This window comes from Triticum dicoccoides, chromosome 3A (genome assembly GCF_002162155.2).
Source record: "Triticum dicoccoides isolate Atlit2015 ecotype Zavitan chromosome 3A, WEW_v2.0, whole genome shotgun sequence".
NCBI lineage: Eukaryota > Viridiplantae > Streptophyta > Magnoliopsida > Poales > Poaceae > Triticum > Triticum dicoccoides.
In genome coordinates, this window is record NC_041384.1 from 644,688,634 (window position 1) to 644,711,966 (window position 23,333).

Consider the following 23,333-nt stretch of genomic DNA (forward strand, 5'->3'; position numbering starts at 1 on the left):
CGTCGTCACCCCGTTCGAACGCACCCGCCCGCGCCCCTTTTGGCCGCCGGACGATGAATTCCGGCGAGGTCCGGCGCCCCCTCCGCCGCGGAACGGCCACCGGAGTTCCCCCAACGCCGGCCGCCGACGTGGCCGACCCGGGGCCACCCCTGGGTCACTGACCCGTGGGCCCTAGGGGCCCGGCCGGTCCGTTGACTCGGTCAGCCAGGTTGACTGGGCCGGCCCCTGCCACTGACATGGGGACCCCACCCCCCCAGAACGTTAAGTTAAATAAATATAATTAATAAAAATAAAAATGAATGAAATTAATTAATTAGTTAATTAATTAATTAAGTAAGTAAGTAATTTAATTAATCCTGATTAATTAACCTAATGGCTAATTAACCTAATTAACTACTGTTAATTAAACTAAACTAGGGTAATTAGTTAACAGACAATGACAGTGGGACCCACATATCAGTTTGACTAGGTCAACTGACTAGTTGACTGCTAACATCACCCTGACATAATGCTGATGTCATAATTCCATTTTCGGGTTAAATTAAATAATTAGTTAAATTCTAGAAATTAATAAAATCTTTAGAAAATCATATCTTTTAATCCGTAACTCGGATTAAAATATTTTCAACATGAAAGTTGCTCAGAACGACGAGACGAACTCGGATACGCGGTCCGTTCGTCCGCCACACCCCCCTAACCTATCGAACCCGCAACTTTCCCCCTCCGGCTCCTCTGCCCGAAAACACGAAACACCGGGAATACTTTCCCGGATGATTCCCCCCTTAACCAGTACCACCTCATACCACGTTAGGGCACGCCTAGCATCGCTTCTTGACATGTCATGCATCGATATGCATCTGTTTACTTGGTATTCATTGTTTCTTCCCCCTCTTCTCTCCGGTAGACTACGAGACCGACGCTGCTGCTGCCCAGCTCGACTACGGAGTTGATGACCCCTCTCTCTTGCCAGAGCAACCAGGCAAGCCCCCCCTTTGATCACCAGATATCGCCTATTCTTCTCTATACTGCTTGCATTAGAGTAGTGTAGCATGTTACTGCTTTCCGTTATTCCTATCCTGATGCATAGCATGTCCTTGCTACTACTGTTGTTACCATTACCTGCTATCCTACTGCTTAGTATAGGATGCTAGTGTTCCATCAGTGGCCCTACACTCTTGTCCTCTGCCATGCTATACTACTGGGCCGTGATCACTTCGGGAGGTGATCACGGGCATATACGATATACTTTACACAGTTACATTACCTGTGATACTGTTCGGAGATGGGGGCTGAAGGGGCAGGTGGCTCCATCCCGGTAGAGGTGGGCCTGGGTTCCCGACGGCCCCCGACTGTTACTTGGTGGCGGAGCGACAGGGCAGGTTGAGACCACCTAGGAGACAGGTGGGCCTGGCCCTGTTCGGCGTTCGCGGATATTTAACACGCTTAACGAGATCTTGCTATTTGATCTGAGTTGGCTACGAGCCTATACGCACTAACCATCTACGCGGGAGTAGTTATGGGTATCCCGATGTCGTGGTATCAGCCGAAGCACTTCAGACGTCAGCGACGGAGCGGCGCGCGCCGAATTGGACTGGAACGCCACTAGGCTAGGTCTGCTTTCGGCCGCGTACGCAACGTGCAGGTGTGCTATGGGCGATGGGCCCAGACCCCTGTGCACTTAGGTTTAGACCGGCGTGCTGGCCTCTCTGTTGAGCCTAGGTGGGGCTGCGACGTGTTGATCTTCCGCGGCCGGGCATGACCCAGGAAAGTGTGTCCGGCCAAATGGGATCAAGCGTGCTGGGTAAGTTGGTGCACCCCTGCAGGGAAGTTAATCTATTCGAATAGCCGTGATCTTCGGTAACAGGACGACTTGGAGTTGTACCTTGACCTTATGACAACTAGAACCGGATACTTAATAAAACACACCCTTCCAAGTGCCAGATACAACCGGTGGTCGCTCTCTCTCAGGGATACGAGGAGGGGATCGCCGGGTAGGATTATTGCTAGGTGATGTTACTTGGAGGACTTCAACCTACCCTCTTCTACTTGTTGCAAGACGGAGGTGACCAGAAGCGTAGTCTTTGATAAGACTAGCTATCCCCCTCTTATTCTGGCATTCTGAAGTTCAGTCCACTGATATGGCCCTTTACACATATATCCATGCATATGTAGTGTAGCTCCTTTCTTGCGAGTACTTTGGATGAGTACTCACGGTTGCCTTGTTCCCCCTTTTCCCCCTATCTCTATTCGATTGCTGCAACCAGACGATGGAGCCCAGGAGCCAGACGCCGCCGTCGATGACGACTACTACTCTGGAGGTGCCTACTACTACGTGCAGCCCGCTGACGACGACCAGGAGTAGCTAGGAGGATCCCAGGCAGGAGGCCTGCTCCTCTTTCGATCTGTATCCCAGTTTGTGCTAGCCTTCTTAAGGCAAACTTGTTTAACTTATGTCTGTACTCAGATATTGTTGCTTCCGCTGACTCGTCTATGATCGAGCACTTGTATTCGAGCCCTCGAGGCCCCTGGCGTGTATTATGATGCTTGTATGACTTATTTATGTTTTAGAGTTGTGTTGTGATATCTTCCCGTGAGTCCCTGATCTTGATCGTACACGTTTGCGTGCATGATTAGTGTACGATTGAATCGGGGGCGTCATACACTGGAATGAAGAACTGCTGCTGCAATTCTATGCCACACTTCATATTCGCGGCTACAACAGGGATCCGAAGACATGGGTTCTTGAGTGGATGACAGGTGATGTGCATCATGAAGCCAAAGCTCAAGACATCATTGAGCTCACTTCCCTGCCCACTCCAGACGAATTCTATGAGCCTGGTTGTCAGCGTCATCGCGAAGAACTGTAGAGCATCTTCCAGAGGCCTGAACCCAACATGAGCGAGATGCTTAGCATGATGAAGCCATTGCCCCAAGATGTTAAATATCCCAAGGAATTCTTCGTCAAGGACCTTGAGTACCTGCCCCGCACAGTCTACCACATTCTGAGACGTACTCTGTTGCCAATCAAGGGATATACTGCTGAAGCCAAACTTGAGGGAGCCATGAAGACTTTGGTATTCTACATTGTCAATGGCATCAGATTCAACATCCAGGATTTCTTCATCAGACAACCTGCTGCATCTAGGATTGATCTGTTTGGCCTAAAGTTTTATGCTCCATGGGTGATGCGTCTCATTAAGCTTCACTCCATTGTTGACTATCAGCCCTCAACACGCAATCATCTGATATTTCTGCCTGAGGTTGATCTGTCTGTCGAAGCCATCTACCCAGAGCCTGCCAAAACGCCTCTATGTCTTGAAAATGCTGATCATCAAAGCTTCACGCAACCAATGGAGGGGATTCATGTTCCAAATGTTGCAACTCTTGCTTATCCTCTGGCTGGCAATATGCGTGTGCCCCATCGTGTGAATATTGAAGCCACTGAGAGTACAATTGCTCAAAGGTCTCGCAAGCGTTCTCGTGCACTCAATGACCGAGAGCTTCTTGTGGCCTTACATCATAAGCAGGATAAGCATCAGGACTGGCTAAAGCGTCAAATGCAGAGTATCTTGGTGGACGTCAATCACATCAGAAACTTGGCCACCAAGAACTCATTTGTTGCCCATGAAGCCTGTCGGAGGTCCTGGAAGAGTCTCACACTACTATGCCCTGAAGAAGATCTTCGCGAAGATGGCTTCGCTGAGGGTTTCAAATTTGACTCCACTCCTCCTCGCAATGCAAGCTGGCGCCGCACTTCATCCATTGAAGATTCCGAGTATTCATCTTCGGCTGCAACTGTCGTTGCGAGAGTCGTTGATGAAGAAGACGATGCCACTTCACCAACCATGGCTTCACCGTGTCTCGACCCTGCACCAGGCCCTTCTGCTCCATCGAACTCCAACATCGACCCTGCGCCTTCTACTCCTGATGGGAACGAGTAGATGCTCTATGTCTTCAAACCTTTTTGGTCCTTACTAACAAAAGGGGGAGAAGCATATGAGTTGATAGTCTTCAAGCGGGTCCTTATGGGTGGTTGCTATATTTTGCCAAGTGTTTACAACTCTCGTCTTTTGATACATTTGGTTCCTTGGGTTGTAACACTTAAACTTGATGGTCATCTGCTACTTTTACTGCCATTGTGTGATGTGATGATAAATTCCGCATGAATTCATTCCACAGACGTCCATTTTTCATTATGCATGTCATTATCTTCGTTATATCTTTATATGCATGATGAATTGTCTTCATAAGTTGAAAAGGATCTCCACAAACTAAAATCTGACATGTGCATCCACATTCAAAAGCAAACTACCTATATGCACATCTTCAGGGGGGCCTTTTGCCACTTATGAAGACAATGCCTTAATCCTTAAACTTTCACATACTTTTATCCCCGTTGAAAACTTCAACCAGTTTGTCATCAATCACCAAAAAGTGGGAGATTGTAAGTGCATCTAGTGCCACCCCTAGTTGGTTTTGGAGTATTGACAACAAACTTGGTTGAGGGACTAATGTGTTTGTAAGAATTGCAGGATAAAACAAGTAGTAGTCCTTCATTGATTCGGTTTACCTACCAGAGATTACCCCTAAGAATGTGTGAAGACATTGAAGACAATGGTGATCCATGAAGATATTCACAACGAAGATTATGACTCAAGAAGACATTCATGTGAAGACTATGGAGTGCGAAGACATAGTTGTTTTGTAGTTCCTTTTCTTCTTTGTTGAGTCGTAGGAACCACTGTACTGTTAAGTGGGGTCCAAGTGAACAAAGTCAGAGTGACTGAAGTGATGCTCAACCAAATCCTATGTCTTCGAGCGAAGATAGTGAGAGCAAATCTTATCCAGAGCTGGATGAGTCAGCTTTACTTGTAGCCCAAGTCAAGCTGTCGTGTGTGTTTGAAATCTGACCGTTGGACACGTGTCAGTTCATTAGTGACCCAGGGTCATTTCGGATAAATCAGGTCGGGTTGCCTCCTGGCTATAAATAGCCCACCCCCTACACCATAAATTGATGGCTGCTCAGAGTTACTGCACGGCTTTTGTCGTTTGAGAGCAACCCACCTCCGAAGCATTTGAGAGAGAAATCCTTGCAAGGACAAAGCCCTAAACACCCAGAGCCAAAGAGTGTTAGGCATCACTGAAGTCTTTCTGTCTGCGTGATCTGAAGACTTGTTACACTTGAGGACTGTGAATCCTCCAGCCGGTTAGGCGTCGCGTTCTGAGTATCCAAGAGGCATTGTGGATTGCCGGTGAACAAAGTCTGTGAAGTTTTGGAAGTCTACCTTGAAGACTTACCAGAGTGATTAGGCGGGGACTGTGTGTCCTTAGCTCAAGGGGAATAAAGTGAAAACGCAGTCTTTTGAGTTGAATCTCAGCCTCCCTAACCAGACGTACAGTTGTCATAGCAACTGGAAACTGGAACTGGTACAACAAATCATTGTCCTCACCAAGCAACTGGTTCTATCCTTTACCTCTCTTTACTTATAGTTTGTCTTCGTGAAGTCGTTGCCTGGTTGCATGATCTGATTGACTTCATTGTGTGAAGACTGTTGTTATTTGGCTTCATAATATCTTCCATCCTGATCCATACTACGTAGTTGCTGATAGTCTTCGTGCTTTCACTTTATTGCTTACTTGATTATGGCTTGTCTAGTGTAGTCTACCTTCCGCTGCATACCAATAAGTTCATTTCTAATGTTTGTCTTCAAAGCCCCCCGTGTTTTAAAGACTTTCATAAAAATCGCCTATACATCCCCCCTCTAGTCGATAACTAGCAGTTTCATGGAGCAGAAAACTAAATCAACGGGACTATTCTGCCACATACAAGCCATGTGCACAGTGCAGAATCAAAATCTTGACGCAATCACCAATCTCTATTGCTATTGCTATTCACAGGTCTAGCATAGGAGCGACTGCACACACACACAAACTTTCAGAAACTGCCTTGTTTTCAACTGCAAAGCATCTATCTACTCCTGATTAGGCCTGAGCCAGACGACTATTCAAAATTCGATTCGGCTGATATTTCATGTACCACCTACCACTAGCTGCTGGGAATTAAGCTTGCTCTATGTGCAAAAAAAAGTGTGCAATGGTCGCAGTAACCTAAGGTAATGCGGTGATTACACAAAACTGGGCAGGCACTGTTGTGTGTTTTCAACGTGTAGCAGATATAAAGTCAAAACCAAATGAAAAGCTGAATGTCAGACACTAAACTCATCAAATCATGCTCCAAATGGTGCACAAAAGACCCGGTAGATTACTGCGCAGGAGAGTGTTATCAGTGAATAATAAACCATCAAGTGCATTCCCAGAAAATTACTCCATTAGATATACCAGCAGACTAATTGGCAATACATGTCCTTGAAAATCGTATTAGTGAAAGTGTCTTCGCGGAATCAGTTACCAGTGCCAACAAATCTATGAATTGCATAGTAAATATATAGCATCATCATTCCGATGTTTTACACGATAACAACATATAGGCATGCTGTTGTACATCACGCACCAAAGCACCGACAGGTACCTGCTGCTGCACCAACATGATTTTACTGTTACTACTTACCTTTTGATTTGTTAAGCACATTCCGAAAAGAATAAATCATTTTCACTTCGCAAGGCCCCTTGCTTTGGGAATAGGCAAACATCTATACTCCTTTTTCCAAGTCATAACATTGGATCGAAAATTGCGTCGAAATTCTCTTGGTTCTACTTCTAGAGACGCATAAACTCTAGACAAAAATTAATTATGCATCCCTGCTGGTCCGGCATTTACAATACAAACGCAAAATTATTTTAGCATCTAGCAACAAACAAACAAGTACAAAAGATGGTGTTTTTCATAACCTCACCAGAGATGCAGAGACCAAAAGGAGGGTGATTCCCCAAAACTGATTAGTGGCAGTGCCACTCCATGCATATCCTAGAGAAACTATGCTTCTTGACTGTCTTTTGACGCCTCTTCCGTTTCCAACTCCTTGACTGCTGCTATGCGGCTGCGGATAATGCCCTTAAGGCATAATCCACTGCCCTCCATTTCCTCCAGGAGCTTCTCAGCTGTTCTCCAGTCCATAGACTTCAGACACAATGACTAGATGAGTTCGTTATACTCATCCATATTTGGCTGCAACCCGTCCTCCTTCATCTGCTTTAGGCACTCCAGGGCCTTCTCAAACTCCTCCATCTTGCAGTAACCACGGATCAGCATGTGATAAGTAACCCTGCTTGGTTTTGGATGGATCTTCTTAGCTTCGCGAAGTAGAGAATGAGCTTCATCAATCATGCCTCCCTTTGTGTAGCCACTCATGATCACACTGTATGTATAAACATCAGGGCGCAGCCCTCGGCTCTCCATCACTCTTATCAAACCCTTTGCATCCTCCATTTCTCCCTCTTTAGACAATCCTGTGATGACAAAGTTGAACACTGCACTACCAGGAGCTGGGCCAAGATTCACCATCCTCATCAACAGCTTCTTTGCATCCTTCACATTCTTCATCCTGCACAAACTATGTATAACGACAGCAAAGGACTTGCCTGCATGCTTAAGAGACTCTCCTTGGTATTCAACCAGCAGCTCCAGAGCGGTACTGATGGTCTCATCATTCTTCGCCAAAGCACCAACAAGGAAATCCAAGGATGATGTAGGAATCTGAACCTTCTTCTCCTTCGCTGCTAGGTATACTGAATGTGCCTCTGTTACCTTCTTCCCCTAGCAAAAGAAGGTCACAATCTCACCAGTCTTCTTCCCATCAGGGAAGCACCCAGAGCTAATCATCTTCTCGCAAAATCCCCATGCAGAACCAACCATGGACTTCTTTCCAACCGCTTGAATCGCCAGATAATAGCTGTCACTGTCCGGAGTACAGCCAAACTCACTGAACTTGTCAAGCACCTCTAGCGCCGCCTTCGATTTCTCGAGCTTCCAGAATATTGCTAGCACTTTGTTCAGCAGTGGGGTGCTCAATGATCCTGGCACACTTCCCATTTCCTTCACCAAATCCCAGAGCATGTGTGCGTCCATCTCATCAATCTCAGCTGAATCAGCAACCTTGCTCGAGACGATAATTGGCAAGGCTCTTGACATCAGGGTTGTTCTTCCCGGCAGACTTGAACAAGAGGAGTAGTTTTTTACCAGAGCAGTTCTCGGCGGAGAGGAGGATGGCGGCTAGGAGCGGCTCGGTGAAGTCAACGACCATGTCAGTGATGGCGGTGGGGATCTGGTCCTCCGGGGTGGACTCCACGACGGCGCGGACGCGGGCGACCTCCTCATCCCTGGCTTCGGGATCGGCGGTGTCGGAGGAGGCGGTGGAGACGAAGATGTCGTCGGCGTCGCCCGCATCCTCCTCACAGAGTACGGCCAGGTTGTCCTTGTCGGCCTCGGTGGAATCAGCCGATCCGGATATGGCGCCGGGCGGGAAGGCGAAGGGGTCATCCGGGAGGGCCTCCGCAGCGGAGGAGGGGGCGTCCGGTAGGGCCTCCGGAGAGGAGGAGGAGAGGAAGCGGGAGAGAAGGCGTGGTGGCGGGGGTGGGGCTCGGGCCAGGCTCCGAAGTGGATTTGGCTGCGGCGGTGGCGATCTGGGGACGGACGAGCGGAGCAGGAGGAGAGCGCGAGCTCGCGAACGCAACATCGTAGTCGTCGGCGTCGGCGGCGGCGGCGGCGAGGTGCTGTGGTGGTTCTCTTGTGTGGTGGAGACGCGGAGTACGGGAGTTGAGGGAGAGAGGCGGTGAAAGGTTTCGCATTAGGGTTTAAGGCCTTAATGGGCTATTGTTGGGCCACACGTACAATTGATGGCCTTTAAGGCCTTAATGGGCTATTGTTGGGCCACTCGTACTCTTATTTGTGCTAAGTAGTTGAATTTCAGATTCTAAAAAAAAGTAGTTGAATTTCAAGACGTTTCTAAAAAAAAGTTGGATTTCAAGATGCTCTGAAAAAAAAGTTGATTCTGAAGATAGTCTCAAAAAAAGTTGAATCTCAAATTTCTCTTTTAGAAAATGGTTAACCTTGGAAAATGCTGCTAATTTTTCTTTTTCTTAGAAAACATTTTCGTTCACATAATAGCACTCCCTCCAATCCATAATAAGTGTCATGGTTTTAGTTCAAAATCAGAGGGACCTTTTATTCTACAAAATATTACCTTTCTTTTTGACAAAAAAGGGTGAGTTATAGCTCGACCTAATGAATTATCTGCTCCATTCAAGATGGATATTCTACATAATGCGATGAATTTTATTTGCAATACAAGATCCCAGTTACAGGTTTAAGAAAAGAAAATTCAGAATGAGTATGAGCTTTTCTAGGTTCTAGTGCCTCCTCAACTCAACTCAGCAGGCTTCTCAGCAATATGGCTACCTTAACAACGTGATAAGATTGTAGTGCATCATGTCTATGAAATTCAACACGAAAGACTACATGTCAAAGGGATAAGAGGTACATCATCATCCAAAAAATGCATCGGGTAGATCCATTGGCGCAAATCATAGGTCTCTCCATAGTCCACGCACATCTGAAGGTGACATATGCAGCGACCGCAGCTTTTCCATTTTTAGTTGCTTCCCCCTCGGCTTTCTTAGCTTCCCTGTCCTGATCTTTCTTTTGTGTCCTTATCATCGCACGTCTTGCCCGGGGGTGCATCTCACGTACTTTGCGTGGCGGCATGACAAGGTTTGAGAGGCCGGTCATGAAATGGATGCTCGCCTTCAGCAAATATCCTCAGCTTGTGATCCCTATCCCGGAAGAGCAAAACTGGGGATTTTAATGAGAATACCATCATAAAACTAGTACTACATGTTAAATGGTAATTCGAGAAGGGGGCAGAATAGACTACGGCCCATCAGTAATTCAGTATACATGGAATATCAGCCACTTGCAGCTACAGGGAAGAAAAGATGGATGTGAATCTTATGGTATGTTATTGGATTTTGTTCTTTTCTTCCATGAAATTTCACTTGCATCACACAATTTGTTGTGGGGGAGCATGCACATGACAACTTTACGGATCACTTCAGTTGGGTCTTTTGCCATCTGGTCCTTGAGCTTTCTTTCCTTCAGGTGGCCAATATACCTATTGGAAAAATGGCAAAATGCACGTGACAGAAGAAAATTAATAATAATACCAAATAAGGTATACATAAGTATTTCCTAGAATTACTAATCCGCGTGCCAGTAGTAAATTTTGTCAGTCATTTTTCTTCCTGTAACACAAATATCTTTTGCATTAAGAACGATACACGTGTCTCCAGCTTCCACATGAGACGCATAGGTTGGCTTGTCCTTGCCTTAAAGCACAACAGCCATTTGGGATGCCAACCGTCGAAGTACCTATCATATAGACAAAGCAAATTACTGACCATGGACATTGGATGTCGTTGATAACGGGATCACATCATTAGGAGAATGATGTGATGGACAAGACCCAATCCTAAGCCTAGCACAAGATCGTGTAGTTCGTATGCTAAAGCTTTTCTAATGTCAAGTATCATTTCCTTTGACCATGAGATTGTGTAACTCCCGGATACCGTAGGAGTGCTTTGGGTGTACCAAACGTCACAACGTAACTGGGTGGCTATAAAGGTTCACTACAGGTGTCTCCTAAAGTGTCTATTGGGTTGGCACGAATCGAGACTGGGATTTGTCACTCCGTATAAACGGAGAGGTATCCTTGGGCCCACTCGATAGGACATCATCATAATATGCACAATGTGACCAAGGAGTTGATCACGGGATGATGTGTTACCGAACGAGTGAAGAGACTTGCCGGTAACGAGATTGAACAAGGTATCGGGATACCGACGATCGAATCTCGGGCAAGTACTATACCGCTAGACAAAGGGAATTGTATACGGGATTGATTGAATCCTTGGCATCGTGGTTCATCCAATGAGATCATCGTGGAGCATGTGGGAACCAACATGGGTATCCAGATCTCGCTGTTGGTTATTGACCGGAGAGTTGTCTCGGCCATGTCTGCATGACTCCCGAGCCCGTAGGGTCTACACACTTAAGGTTCGATGACGCTAGGGTTATAAGGAAAGTATGTATGCGGTTACCGAATGTTGTTCGGAGTCCCGGATGAGATCCCGGACGTCACGAGGAGTTCCGAAATGGTCAGGAGGTAAAGATTTATATATGGGAAGTCCCGTTTTGGTCACCGGAAAAGTTTCGGGTGCTATTAATAACGTACCGGGACCACCGGGAGGGTCCCGGGGGTCCACCAGGTGGGGCCACCAGCCCTAGAAGGCTGCATGGGCCAAGTGTGGGAGGGGACCAGCCCCAGGTGGGCTGGTGCGCTCCCCCACCAAGGCCCAAGGTGCAAGGGGGAGTGGGAGGGGGCAAACCCTAGGTCCAGATGGGCCTTAAGGCCCACACTAGGTGCGCCCCCTCTCTCCCCTCTTGGCCGCCACCCTAGATGGGTTTTGGGGCTGCCGCCACCCCTAGGAGGGAACCCTAGATGGGGGCGCAGCCCCTCCCCTTCCCCTATGTATACTTGAGGTATTGGGGTTGCAATACACACGAGATCATCCCCCTCTTGGCGCAGCCCTACCTCTCTCCCTCCGCGCTCCTCCACCACCACCACGCCGCCGTGCTGCTGCTGGATGGAGTCTTCCCCAACCTCTCCTTCTCCCCTTGCTGGATCAAGGCGTGGGAGATGTCACCGGGCTGCACGTGTGTTGAACGCGGAGGCGCCGTTGTTCGGCGCTTAGATCGGAATCAACCGCGGTCTGAATCGCTACGAGTATGACTCCTTCATCCGCGTTCTTGCAACGCTTCCGCTTAGCGATCTACAAGGGTATGTAGATGCACTCCCCTTCCCCTCATTGCTAGATTACTCCATAGTTTGATCTTGGTGATGCATAGAAAATTTTAAATTTCTGCTACGATCCCCAACAGTGGCATCATGAGCTAGGTCTATGCGTAGTTTCTATGCACGAGTAGAACACAAGTTGTTGTGGGCATCGATTTTATCAATTTACTTGTCGTTACTAGTCTTATCTTGATTCGGCGGCATCGTGGGATGAAGCGGCCCGGACCGACCTTACACGTACTCCTACGTGAGACTGGTTCCACCGATTGACATGCACTAGTTGCATAAGGTAGCTAGCGGGTGTCTGTCTCTCCCACTTTAGTCGGATCGGATTCGATGAAAAGGGTCCTTATGAAGGGTAAATATAAATTGGCATATCACGTTGTGGTTTTGGCGTAGGTAAGAAACGTTCTTGCTAGAAACCTATAGCACCCACATAAAAACTTGCAACAACAATTAGAGGACGTCTAACTTGTTTTTGCAGCATGTGCCATGTGATGTAATATGGCCAAAAGGATGTGATGAATGATATATGTGATGTATGAGATTGATCATGTTCTTGTAATAGGAATCACGACTTGCATGTTGATGAGTATGACAACCGGCAGGAGCCATAGGAGTTGTCTTAATTTATTTATGACCCGTGTGTCAACATAAATGTCATGTAATTACTTTACTTTATTGCTAAAGCGTTAGCCATAGTAGTAGAAGTAATAGATGATGAGACAACTTCAAGAAGACACGATGATGGAGATCATGGTGTCATGCCGGTGACAACGATGATCATGGAGCCCCAAAGATGGAGATCATAAGGAGCAAAATGATATTGGCCATATCATGTCACTATTTGATTGCATGTGATGTTTATCATGTTTTACATCTTATTTGCTTAAGAACGATGGTAGCTTAAATAAGATGATCCCTCGCAATAATTTCAAGAATTGTGTTCCCCCTAACTGTGCACCGTTGCGAAGGTTCGTTGTTTCGAAGCACCACGTGATGATCGGGTGTGATAGATTCTAACATTCGAATACAACGGGTGTAAGCCAGATTTACACACGCAATACACTTAGGTTGACTTGACGAGCCTAGCATGTACAGACATGGCCTCGGAACACGGAAGACCGAAAGGTCAAACATGAGTCGTATAGAAGATACGATCAACATGGAGATGTTCACCGATGTTGACTAGTCCGTCTCACGTGATGATCGGACACGGCCTAGTTGACTCGGATCATGTTTCACTTAGATGACTAGAGGGATGTCTATTTGAGTGGGAGTTCATTAAATAATTTGATTAGACGAACTTAATTATCATGAACATAGTATAAATTGTCTTTGCAAATATGTTGTGGATAAATAGCTCACGCTTTAGCTCCCTGTTTTAACACGTTCCTAGAGAAAAGACTAAGTTGAAAGATATTGTAAGCATTGACGCGGACTAGGTCCGTTGCCTGAGGAGTGTCCTCACTACTACACATAAGGCTTATGTCTTTGATGCACCGCTCGGTGTGCCAACCCCTCCAGCATCGTCTGTGGATGTTATGAACATCTGACAGATACGTCCTGATGACTACTTGATAGTTAAGTGCACCATAATTTACGGCTTAGAATCGGGATTCCAATGACGTTTTGAACGCCATAGAACATATGAGATGTTCCAAGAGCTGAAATTGGGATTTAAGGCTCATGCCCGTATTGAGAGGTATGAGACCTCTGACAAGTTCTTTGCCTACAAGATGGAGGAGAATAGCTCAGCTAGTGAGCATGTGCTCAGAATGTCTGGGTGCTACAATCACTTAAATCAAGTGGGAGTTAAACTTCCAGATAAGATAGTGATTGGTAGAGTTCTCTAGCCACTATCACTAAGCTACTAGATCTTCGTGATGAACTATGACATGCAAGGGATGGAGTTGATCCCGGAGCTGTTCGCGGTGCTTAAGACCGCAAAAGGTAGAAATCAAGAAGGAGCATCAAGTGTTGATGGTTTAACAAGACCACTGGTTTCAAGAAGGGCAAGGGCTAGAAGGGAAACTTCATGGATGGCAAACCAGTTGCCGCTCTAGTGAAAGAACCCAAGGTTGAACCCAAACCCAAGACTAAGTGCTTCTATTGTAAGGGGAACGGTCACTGGTAGCAGAATTACCCCAAATGCATGGTAGATAAGGAGGCTGGCAACTTCAATGAAGTATATACGTGTTATTAATGTGTACCTCACTAGTACTCCTGGTAGCACCTGGGTATTGGATACCGGTTCAGTTGCTATTATTGGTGACTTGAAACAAAAGCTACGGACTAAACGGAGACTGGCTAAGGGCGAGGTGACGATGTGTGATGGAAGAGATCACCATCGCACGCTCCATCTTCCTTCGGGGTTAGTATTGAACCTAGATAAATGTTATCAGGTGTCTACGTTGAGCATGAATATGATTAGATCATGTTCATTGCAATACGGTCATTCATTTAAGTTAGAGAATAATGGCTATTCTGTTTACATGAATGATACCTTTCATGGTCATGCACCCTATGTGAATGGTTTATTGAATCTCGGTCGTGGTAATACACATGTTCACGCCAAAAGATGTAGAGTTAATAATGATAGTACCACTTTCTTGTGGCACTGCCGCTTAGGTCATATTGGCGTAAGATGCATGAAGAAACTCCATGTCGATGGATGTTTGGAGTCACTTGATTTTGAATCACTTGACATATGTGAGCCATGCCTCATGGGCAGGATGACTAAGACCCCGTTTTCAGGTACAATGAAACGGGCAAGTGACTTGTTGGAAATCATACATGCTGATGCGTGTGATCCAATGAGAATTGAAGCGTGCGGTGGATATCGCTATTTTCTCATCTTCACTGACGATTTGAGTAGATATAGGTATATTTACTTAATGAAGCACAAGTCTGAAACGTTTGAAAAGTTCAAGCGATTTCAGAGTGAAGTTAAGAACCATCATAACAAGAAGATCAAATTCCTACGATCTGATCGATGAGAATTTCTGAGTTATGAGTTTGGCAATCACTTAAGACATTGTGGAATTGTTTCACAGCTGAAGCCACCTGGAACACCACAGGGTAATGGTGTGTCCGGACGTCATAATCGAACCTTATGAGATATGGTGCGATCTATGATGTCTCTTACCGATCTACCGCTATTATTTTGAGGTTATGCATTAGAGACAGCTGCATTCACTTTAGATAGGACACCATATAAGTCCGTTGAGACGACGCCGTATGAACATTGGTTTGGCAAGAAACCAAAGTTGTCGTTTCTTAATGTTTGGGGTTGCGATGCTCAAGGCTTCAGCCGGAGAAGCTCGAACCCAAAGCGGACAAACACATTTTCATAGGATACCCAAAGGTGACAGTTGGGTATACCTTCTATCTCAGATCCGAGGGCAAATTGTTTGTCGCTAAGAACGGGTCCTTTCTCGAGAAGGAGTTTCTCTCGAAAGAATTGAGTGGGAGGAAGATAGAATTTGATGAGGTTGTCGAACCTTTATTTCAACCAGAGAGTGATGCAACACAGAAAGATGTTTTCTGTGGCGCCTACGTTTGTTGAAGAGGAAGTTAATGATAGTGATCATGAAGCTTCGGATCAAGTTGCTATCGAACCTCGTAGGTCGACAAGGATATGTACTACTCCTGAGTGGTACGGTAATCTTGTCTTAGATATCATATTGTTGGACAATAATGAACCTACGAGCTACGGAGAAGCGATGGTGGGCCCGTATTCCGACAAATGGTTAGAAGCCACGAAATCCGAGATAGGATCCATGTATCAGAATAAAGTATGGACTTTGGTGGACTTGCCCGATGATTGGCAAGCCATTAAGATAAATGGATCTTTAAGAAGAAGACGGATGTGGACGGTAATGTTACCATCTATGAAGCTCGACTTGTGGCAAAGAGTCTTTTCACAAGTTCAAGGAGTTGACTACGATGAGATTTTCTCACCCGTAGCGATGTTTAAGTCCGTCGGAATTATGTTAGCATCATCTGTATTTTTCGATTATGAAATCTGACAGATGGATGTCAAAACAAGTTTTCTTACCAGTTTTCGTAAGAAAAAGTTGTATGTGATACAATAAAAGGTTTTGTCGATCCTAAGGATGCTAAAAGGTATGCTGGCTCCATCAATCCTTCTATGGACTAGAGCAAGCATCTCGGAGTCGGAATATATGCTTTGATGGAGTGATCAAAGCTTTTAGGTTTATACAATGTTTGCTAGAAACTCGTATTTACAAGAAAGTGAGTGGGAGCGCTACAACATTTCTGATAAGTATATGTGGATGACATATTGTTGATTCGAAATAATGTAGAATTTCTGGAAAGCATAAATGGTTGTTTGAAGAGTGATTTTCAAAGGAAGACCTGGATAAAACTGCGTACATATTGGGCATCAAGATCTATAGAGATAGATCAAGATGCATGATGATACTTTCAAAGAACACACACCTTGACATGTTTTTGAAGGAGTTCAAAATAGATCAGTCAAAGAAGGAGTTCTTACCTGAGTTGTAAGGTGTGAAGTTGAGTAAGACTCAAAGCTTAACCATGACAGAAGAAAGAGGAAGGATGAAGGTCGTCCCCTATGCTTTTGTCATAGGCTCTATACGGTATGCCATGCTGAGTACCGCACCTGATGTGTGCCTTGACACATGTCTGGCAAGAGGGTACAAAGGTGATCTAGGAGTGGATCACCAGATAGCGGTCAAAATTATCCTTAGAGGAATAAGGAAATGTTTCTCGGTTATGGAGGTGATAAAGATTTCGACGTAAAGAGTTACGTCGATGCAAGCTTAACACCTATCCGGATAGCTCTGAGTAGAGATACCAGATACGTATAATGGAGCAACAATTTGGAATAGCTCCAAGTGGAACGTGGTAGCAGCATCTACGATATGACATAAAGTTTTGCGAAATACATAGGGATCTGAATATTGCAGACCCGTTGACTACAACCTCTCTCACAAGCATAACATGATCAAACCCAGAACTCATTGAGTGTTAATCACATAGTGATGTGAACTAGATTATTGAGTCTAGTAAACTCTTTGGATGTTGGTCACATGGCGATGTGACCTGTGAGTGTTAATCACATGGCGATGTGAACTAGATTATTGACTCTAGTGCAAGTGGGAGACTGTTGGAAATATGCCCTAGAGGCAATAATAAATTAGTTATTATTATATTTCATTGTTCATGATAATCGTTTATTATCCATGCTAGAATTGTATTGATAGGAAACTCAGATACATGTGTGGATACATAGACAACACCATGTCCCTAGTAAGCCTCTAGTTGACTAGCTCGTTGATCAATAGATGGTTACGGTTTCCTGACCATGGACATTGGATGTCGTTGATAACGGGATCACATCATTAGGAGAATGATGTGATGGACAAGACCCAATCCTAAGCCTAGCACAAGATCGTGTAGTTCGTATGCTAAAGCTTTTCTAATGTCAAGTATCATTTCCTTAGACCATGAGATTGTGCAACTCCCGGATACCGTAGGAGTGCTTTGGGTGTACCAAACGTCACAACGTAACTGGGTGGCTATAAAGGTGCACTAAGGGTGTCTCCGAAAGTGTTTGTTGGGTTGGCACGAATCGAGACTGGGATTTGTCACTCCATGTAAACGAAGAGGTATCCCTGGGCCCACTCGGTAGGACATCATCATAATGTGCATAATGTGACCAAGGAGTTGATCACGGGATGATGTGTTACGGAACGAGTAAAGAGACTTGCCGGTAACGAGATTGAACAAGGTATCGGGGTACCGACGATCGAATCTCAGGCAAGTACTATACCGCTAGACAAAGGGAATTGTATATGGGATTGATTGAATCCTTGACATCGTGGTTCATCCGATGAGATCATCATGGAGCATGTGGGAACCAACATGGGTATCCAGATCCCGCTGTTGGTTATTGACCGGAGAGTTGTCTCGGCCATGTCTGCATGACTCCCGAGCCCATAGGGTCTACACACTTAAGGTTCGATGACGCTAGGGTTATAAGGAAAGTATGTATGCGGTTACCGAATGTTGTTCGGAGTCCCGGATGAGATCCTGGACGTCACGAGGAGTTCCGGAATGGTCAGGAGGTAAAGATTTATATATGAAAAGTCCCGTTTTGGTCACTGGAAAAGTTTCGGGTGCTATCGGTAACGTACCGGGACCACCGAGAAGGTCCCGGGGGTCCACCAGGTGGGGCCACCAGCCCTAGAAGGCTGCGTGGGCCAAGTGTGGGAGGGGACCAGCCCCAGGTGGGCTGGTGCGCCCCCCACCAAGGCCCAAGGCGCAAGGGGGAGTGGGAGGGGGCAAACCCTAGGTCCAGATGGGCCTTAAGGCCCACCCTAGGTGCGCCCCCCTCTCTCCCCTCTTGGCCGCCACCCTAGATGGGTTTTGGGGCTGCCGCCACCCCTAGGGAGGGAACCCTAGATGGGGGCGCAACCCCTCCCCTTCCCCTATGTATACTTGAGGTATTGGGGTTGCAATACACAGGAGATCATCCCCCTCTTGGCGCAGCCCTACCTCTCTCCCTCCTCGTCTCTCGTAGTGCTTGGCGAAGCCCTGTTGGAGTTCCGCGCTCCTCCACCACCACCACGCCGTCGTGCTACTGGTGGATGGAGTTTACCCCAACCTCTCCTTCTCCCCTTGCTGGATCAAGGCGTGGGAGACGTCACCGGGCTACACGTGTGTTGAACGCGGAGGCGCCGTTGTTCGGCGCTTAGATCGGAATCAACCGCGATCTGAATCGCTGCGAGTACGACTCCTTCATCCGCGTTCTTGCAACGCTTCCGCTTAGCGATCTACAAGGGTATGTAGATGCACTCCCCTTCCCCTCGTTGCTAGATTACTCCATAGATTGATCTTGGTGATGCGTAGAAAATTTTAAATTTCTGCTACGATCCCCAACACTCATCACCCTCACCGCTTGATGGCTCTGGAAGCATCAGAACGGCTGCATCTTCGACGGTGATCAACTTTCGGTCACTCGGCTCTCCCCCATCATCAAAGACGAGGCGCGCCTTTGGGCGAAAGCTGGCGTCACCGGAACACAAAACATCATCCCGAAGAGTTAGCTCCATTGGTCTCAGGGATGAGCAACCCCATCCGTTTGCTCTACACTCTTTACCATGCCTTCATGTCTACATGGCTTAATTGAGTGTATGTAATCTCGTGATGTATAACTCTTCTGTCTATCAATGAAAAAATACGCAACCTTTGTGTATTCGTGAAAAAAACGATGTCATATCCTCTATGCGATTTTGCCATGGCAACTGATAAACAAATTATACATGGTGGCCAATATTAAGAGGGCCCTGAGTCTTAACTTCGCTCAGGCCCCCCGAAATCTCAGGACTGGTCTTGCGACCTTGCCAGCGGCATGCTACCGGCGGTGGTTGCCGGTGTGGTTGCCCGGAGGAGGTTTTTGGTGCCCAACTTCTTCCTTGGTGCGGGCGGCGGTGCAGGGGTCGTTTCCGACAGTGTCATGTTAAGGGTCTTGGCTCTTCATCCCGTCCGAAATCGAGGGCATCGGTGGTGGCTGTGGCGAGAATGGGCGGCAACACCGGGAAGTGGTTGCCACGGAGACGGGAATAGAGGAGGACAAAACTTTTGCTCTGGGAGGCACGGTGTGAGTATATTTTGGAGAGTTGGGCTCACTTTTACGGTCGAGGAATAAAAGTTATCCTCCTCTAACCGTTTGAGGGATCGATTAGGTGCGGTTAGCTGCTTAGTTTCCTCCTCTAAAGGCTTTTATGCGTCGGTTAGAGATGCTCTAGAGTACCCTCGAACTGAAAGAGGGGAAAGGAGATCAAGCCGTGTGACTTCCGGTTCCGGCTGCTCCATTGGTATACCTTTGTCAACAGAATGCACGTAAGTTTCTGGCCGTCGTAGAAACTTTGCACCCTCCATCTCCATGGAAGCAAAGCGTACGCTGCAGAGAGAAGAAAACCCAAAGACGAGGGGAGAGTGTTACTCCCAACGACGTCAAGCTAAATAAGCAAAGTCGACCAATCATACATGCCTGTCATGTCCCCCAAGCCACTCCAAAGAAGGCGCCATAAATTGCAGCGGATCACATGGGGAGACCAGGCAGCTAATGGTGGTGGGTAGCACGTAGATTATTATTAGACACGGTCGATCGAGTCATCGAGCCAAGAAGACTCTTGTGCTGCGGATAGCAATGGACGGGACGAGGCGCGGGAGGCGGCTCCTCGTGTCGCTCTGCTTCCTCTGCCTGGCCGTGCTGCTCCCCGGCGCGCTGCTGGCGTCGCCGGCGGCCGGGAGGAAGCGGCGGCAGGCCGGGTTCGACCACTACGTGCTGGCCCTGCAGTGGCCCGGCACCGTCTGCCGCCAGACCAACCACTGCTGCAGCTCCAACGGCTGCTGCCGGTACGGTGCCCCCAACTCGCTTCCCTTCCTCCCTTGCTCACGCATTGTTGTCCCCTCCCTGAGAATTTCCTCTCATCCGGCTTTCTCCCTTTGCGTGCGCTCTGCAGATCAAACCCTCTCAACTGGTTCACGATCCGTAAGTACACCAACCCTTCGTTTAATTTTCAGATGCTAGTGAAAATGCAGCCATCAATCTGTCTCCGTATTCAGATGCTAGTGAATTTTGTTTGCTGTTCAGAAACAAAATTCAGAATCGGTCACAAGATCATAGACAATATCCAGTTTCATCTTTCTTTGTTGCGGACATAACAGAATTTCACAAAATTCAGAATCAGTCACAAGATCATAGACAATACCGATTTCATCTTTCTTTGTTGCGGACATAACAGATGGGCTGTGGCCGCAGTACAGCTACGGTGGGTGGCCGTCGTGCTGCAGGCCAACCACCACGTTCAACATGAACAAGGTACAGTACGCGTGAGGAGCCCTCGATTCAGTCAGAGTCTCGTGAGAACGGCACATGCCGGGCTCATTTCTCCAGAGATGCAACTAAATTAAGTCAATGTGCTTGGCCGGCGCGTGCAGATCGCGATGCTGAGGCCGATCCTGGAGAAGTACTGGCCGTCGCTCTACTGCGGCGACACCTCCACCTGCTTCGGCGGGAGAGGCCCCTTCTGGGCCCACGAGGTACTGCTAGCAGTTCAGTTCACCGGCGACTTAGCATATTATTGAGGAGAAACAGACAGCACTGTGGCTCACTCACTCACGGGCTCATTTTGTTTCTGTCGTGCATGTGCTGATGTTTCTTTGGCTGGACCGTCTTCTTCATCAGTGGGGTATGCATGCGCTCTCTGAATCTACTTACCAGCAGAAGAGATGAATACGCTTTGTGCTCTTCTTGACCCGTGGTATCTGACACTCGAGGGACTCACCCTCTGTTCTGTTGGTGCGTGTTGCAGCGACTCATGGAACGTGTGGCTACCCGGAGATACAGGACGAGTACGACTACTTCTCCACGGCGCTCTACCTCTACAGCAAGTACAACGTCACGGTAATGACCCCACGTTCGTAGCAGCACAGGTCGCCGTGGCTGTGAATGGTTCTGCACGGCGTTAACGCGCACGCTTCTCAATCTGCGCGCAGAAAGCTCTGCGGAAAGCGCAGATCTACCCGCGGAACGGCCGCAAGTACGCGGTGGCGCACATCGTGGACGCCATTGACCACGCCTTCGGCCGGCTGCCGCACCTCGTCTGCAAGAACGGCTCCGTGCAGGAGCTCAGGCTCTGCTTCCACAAGGACTACCAGGTACGATAACACACACATGGGATCCCTTCTCGGCAAAGAAGAAAACGCAACTCAGCCAATATTTATCTGTCGCAGCCCCGGGATTGCGGGTCGGAGGACGACGAGGCGTCGTCCTACAGCAGGAGAAGCCATTGCCCTCGCTACGTCACCCTCCCATCCTACAAACAGTCTGGTACGAATTACTGCCCCAAGATTAGCTGCTTCAAAATTTTCAAACTGATTTGGTTGGGGTGCGCCACGCCTGGACAGTAGTGCAACGTCCAGGAAACACATGAGGGCCCCAGTGGCAAGCCACTGTGATGGACCCTCCCCCATAAAAAATAAATTTAATATCGTTGTGGGCACATGGCCCACATATCAGATATTAAACTGATAAGAACAGATACTACACTTGATCTTAGCCAAAAGGCCGAGAAAGGTATGAGTTGTAGCAGCTGCCCTGCCCCTCTATTTGATGCCTCCTCGCCCTCCCGTGCGCTCCTCGCTGGGCGAGGTGGGACTAAACGAAACGAGTTGCTACCTCCTCATGGCTGCGTACTCCCGAACCAGCCTCTTGTATGGGCCTCGTACAGGAGGGCCTTGTCCGGAGTGTAATGGACCTGAGTTACTCCTCCTGGCCCATCATCATCCAAGCAGTTCTCATATACGAGGCCCAGTTATTGTGTCCTAAAAATAATTTATTTTGCCCTTTTCTTTTAAAAAAAGTTATTTTGCCCTTTTGTGCTGTACAAATTTATTGCTGCAGGTATGAATTCTACTGTTCTCAAAAATGGTTTGCCGTTTTGCGATCGCAGCGTCGGGGAACGCCACGGAGGGCCGCCTGCGGAACCCAGCGGAGAATCAGCCGCGCGTACACGGGCAGAGCTACCTATAACTGACCGTCACGGCCGGGCGCTGTCGGACTGCTCCATCGAAGTGTGTCCTGAAGCCTGAGGATGCACGCAAGGCCGAGGCGATGCACGGTGCGACGGACGCCGCCGTCGATCGGCCGGGAAACTCCCGGCCAGAGGCAGGGCAGTCGTCGGTTCATGCCGCTGCGATTGATTAATTCTTCTGCGCGTTCGCTTGCAGGGTGTGTGTAGGCTCTGTTCTGCACAAAGAATTGACGTTGCAACCGTGTATGTACATGATATTGGGCATCAAGGAATATTGTGGGTTAGGATCAAGGTATTGAACATATAAAGGATAAGCTAGTGCGCCCAACTAGCGGCACCAGCCACGTCTCCTTTTAGGCCAACTCCACCGCACGATCCTAAATCTATACCCATTTTGTCCGGATTTTGTCCATATAGGGTAGAAATAGAGAGAACAAACGGCGGACAGAGGCCGCACAAACTCGCTGCACGCAGTGCTACTACCCCATTTTCACCTCATACGTCGTGGTCGTGGATGCACATGGTGGGCCGGGTACAGAAAAGGAGAGAGTGACATGTGGGGTCGAGGCGGACACAGGCGAACAACGAGGACGCAAAGGCGTCCGCTTTCTGTCCGCTTTGGCCCCAAACCGAGAGCAACTTTGGTTTAGAAATGGGGCAAAAGCGGACACGGGCCGGACAAAACGTCCATATGCTCTCATGTATTAGATCGTTTGATTTGTTCATTTTACCTCAAACGGACACAAACGAATCATTTGGAGTAGAAATGGGTCACGCGATGGAGTTGGCCGTATTCGCGAGAACGGAAACGCGAGCGAGAGAAGGGAGCGAGCGAAGGGAATCCACGTGCGCGAGCGAGCGTCCCCCTCCTTCCAAACGAGCCCGTGTTCCCCTCCCCCTCCTCACACCTCAGGTCCTCCTCCCTCCACTCCCC

General features: G+C 47.7%; 1 protein-coding gene, 1 non-coding gene and 2 pseudogenes across 2 annotated transcripts; 1 reads left to right on the forward strand and 3 right to left on the reverse strand.

Annotated features, from left to right (window-relative positions):
* Positions 1-6,735: 6,735 nt before the first annotated feature.
* LOC119269867 lies at positions 6,736-8,696 on the reverse strand (annotated as a pseudogene).
* Positions 8,697-9,351: 655 nt separating this feature from the next.
* LOC119272731 lies at positions 9,352-19,858 on the reverse strand (annotated as a pseudogene).
* A 52-nt stretch (positions 19,859-19,910) lies between these two features.
* Positions 19,911-22,683, forward strand: LOC119269868 (ribonuclease 2-like). Its single transcript, XM_037551792.1, has 9 exons — positions 19,911-20,219; positions 20,327-20,355; positions 20,609-20,685; positions 20,805-20,906; positions 21,052-21,055; positions 21,179-21,270; positions 21,363-21,524; positions 21,600-21,696; positions 22,319-22,683. Exons 1-9 carry the CDS (start codon positions 20,011-20,013, stop codon positions 22,396-22,398), a joined length of 852 nt encoding a protein of 283 aa, XP_037407689.1. The 5' UTR covers positions 19,911-20,010; the 3' UTR covers positions 22,399-22,683.
* On the reverse strand, positions 21,750-21,946 carry LOC119273927. Its single transcript, XR_005135055.1, has one exon. It is a non-coding gene; the product is annotated as a U2 spliceosomal RNA (small nuclear RNA).
* Positions 22,684-23,333: the final 650 nt, after the last annotated feature.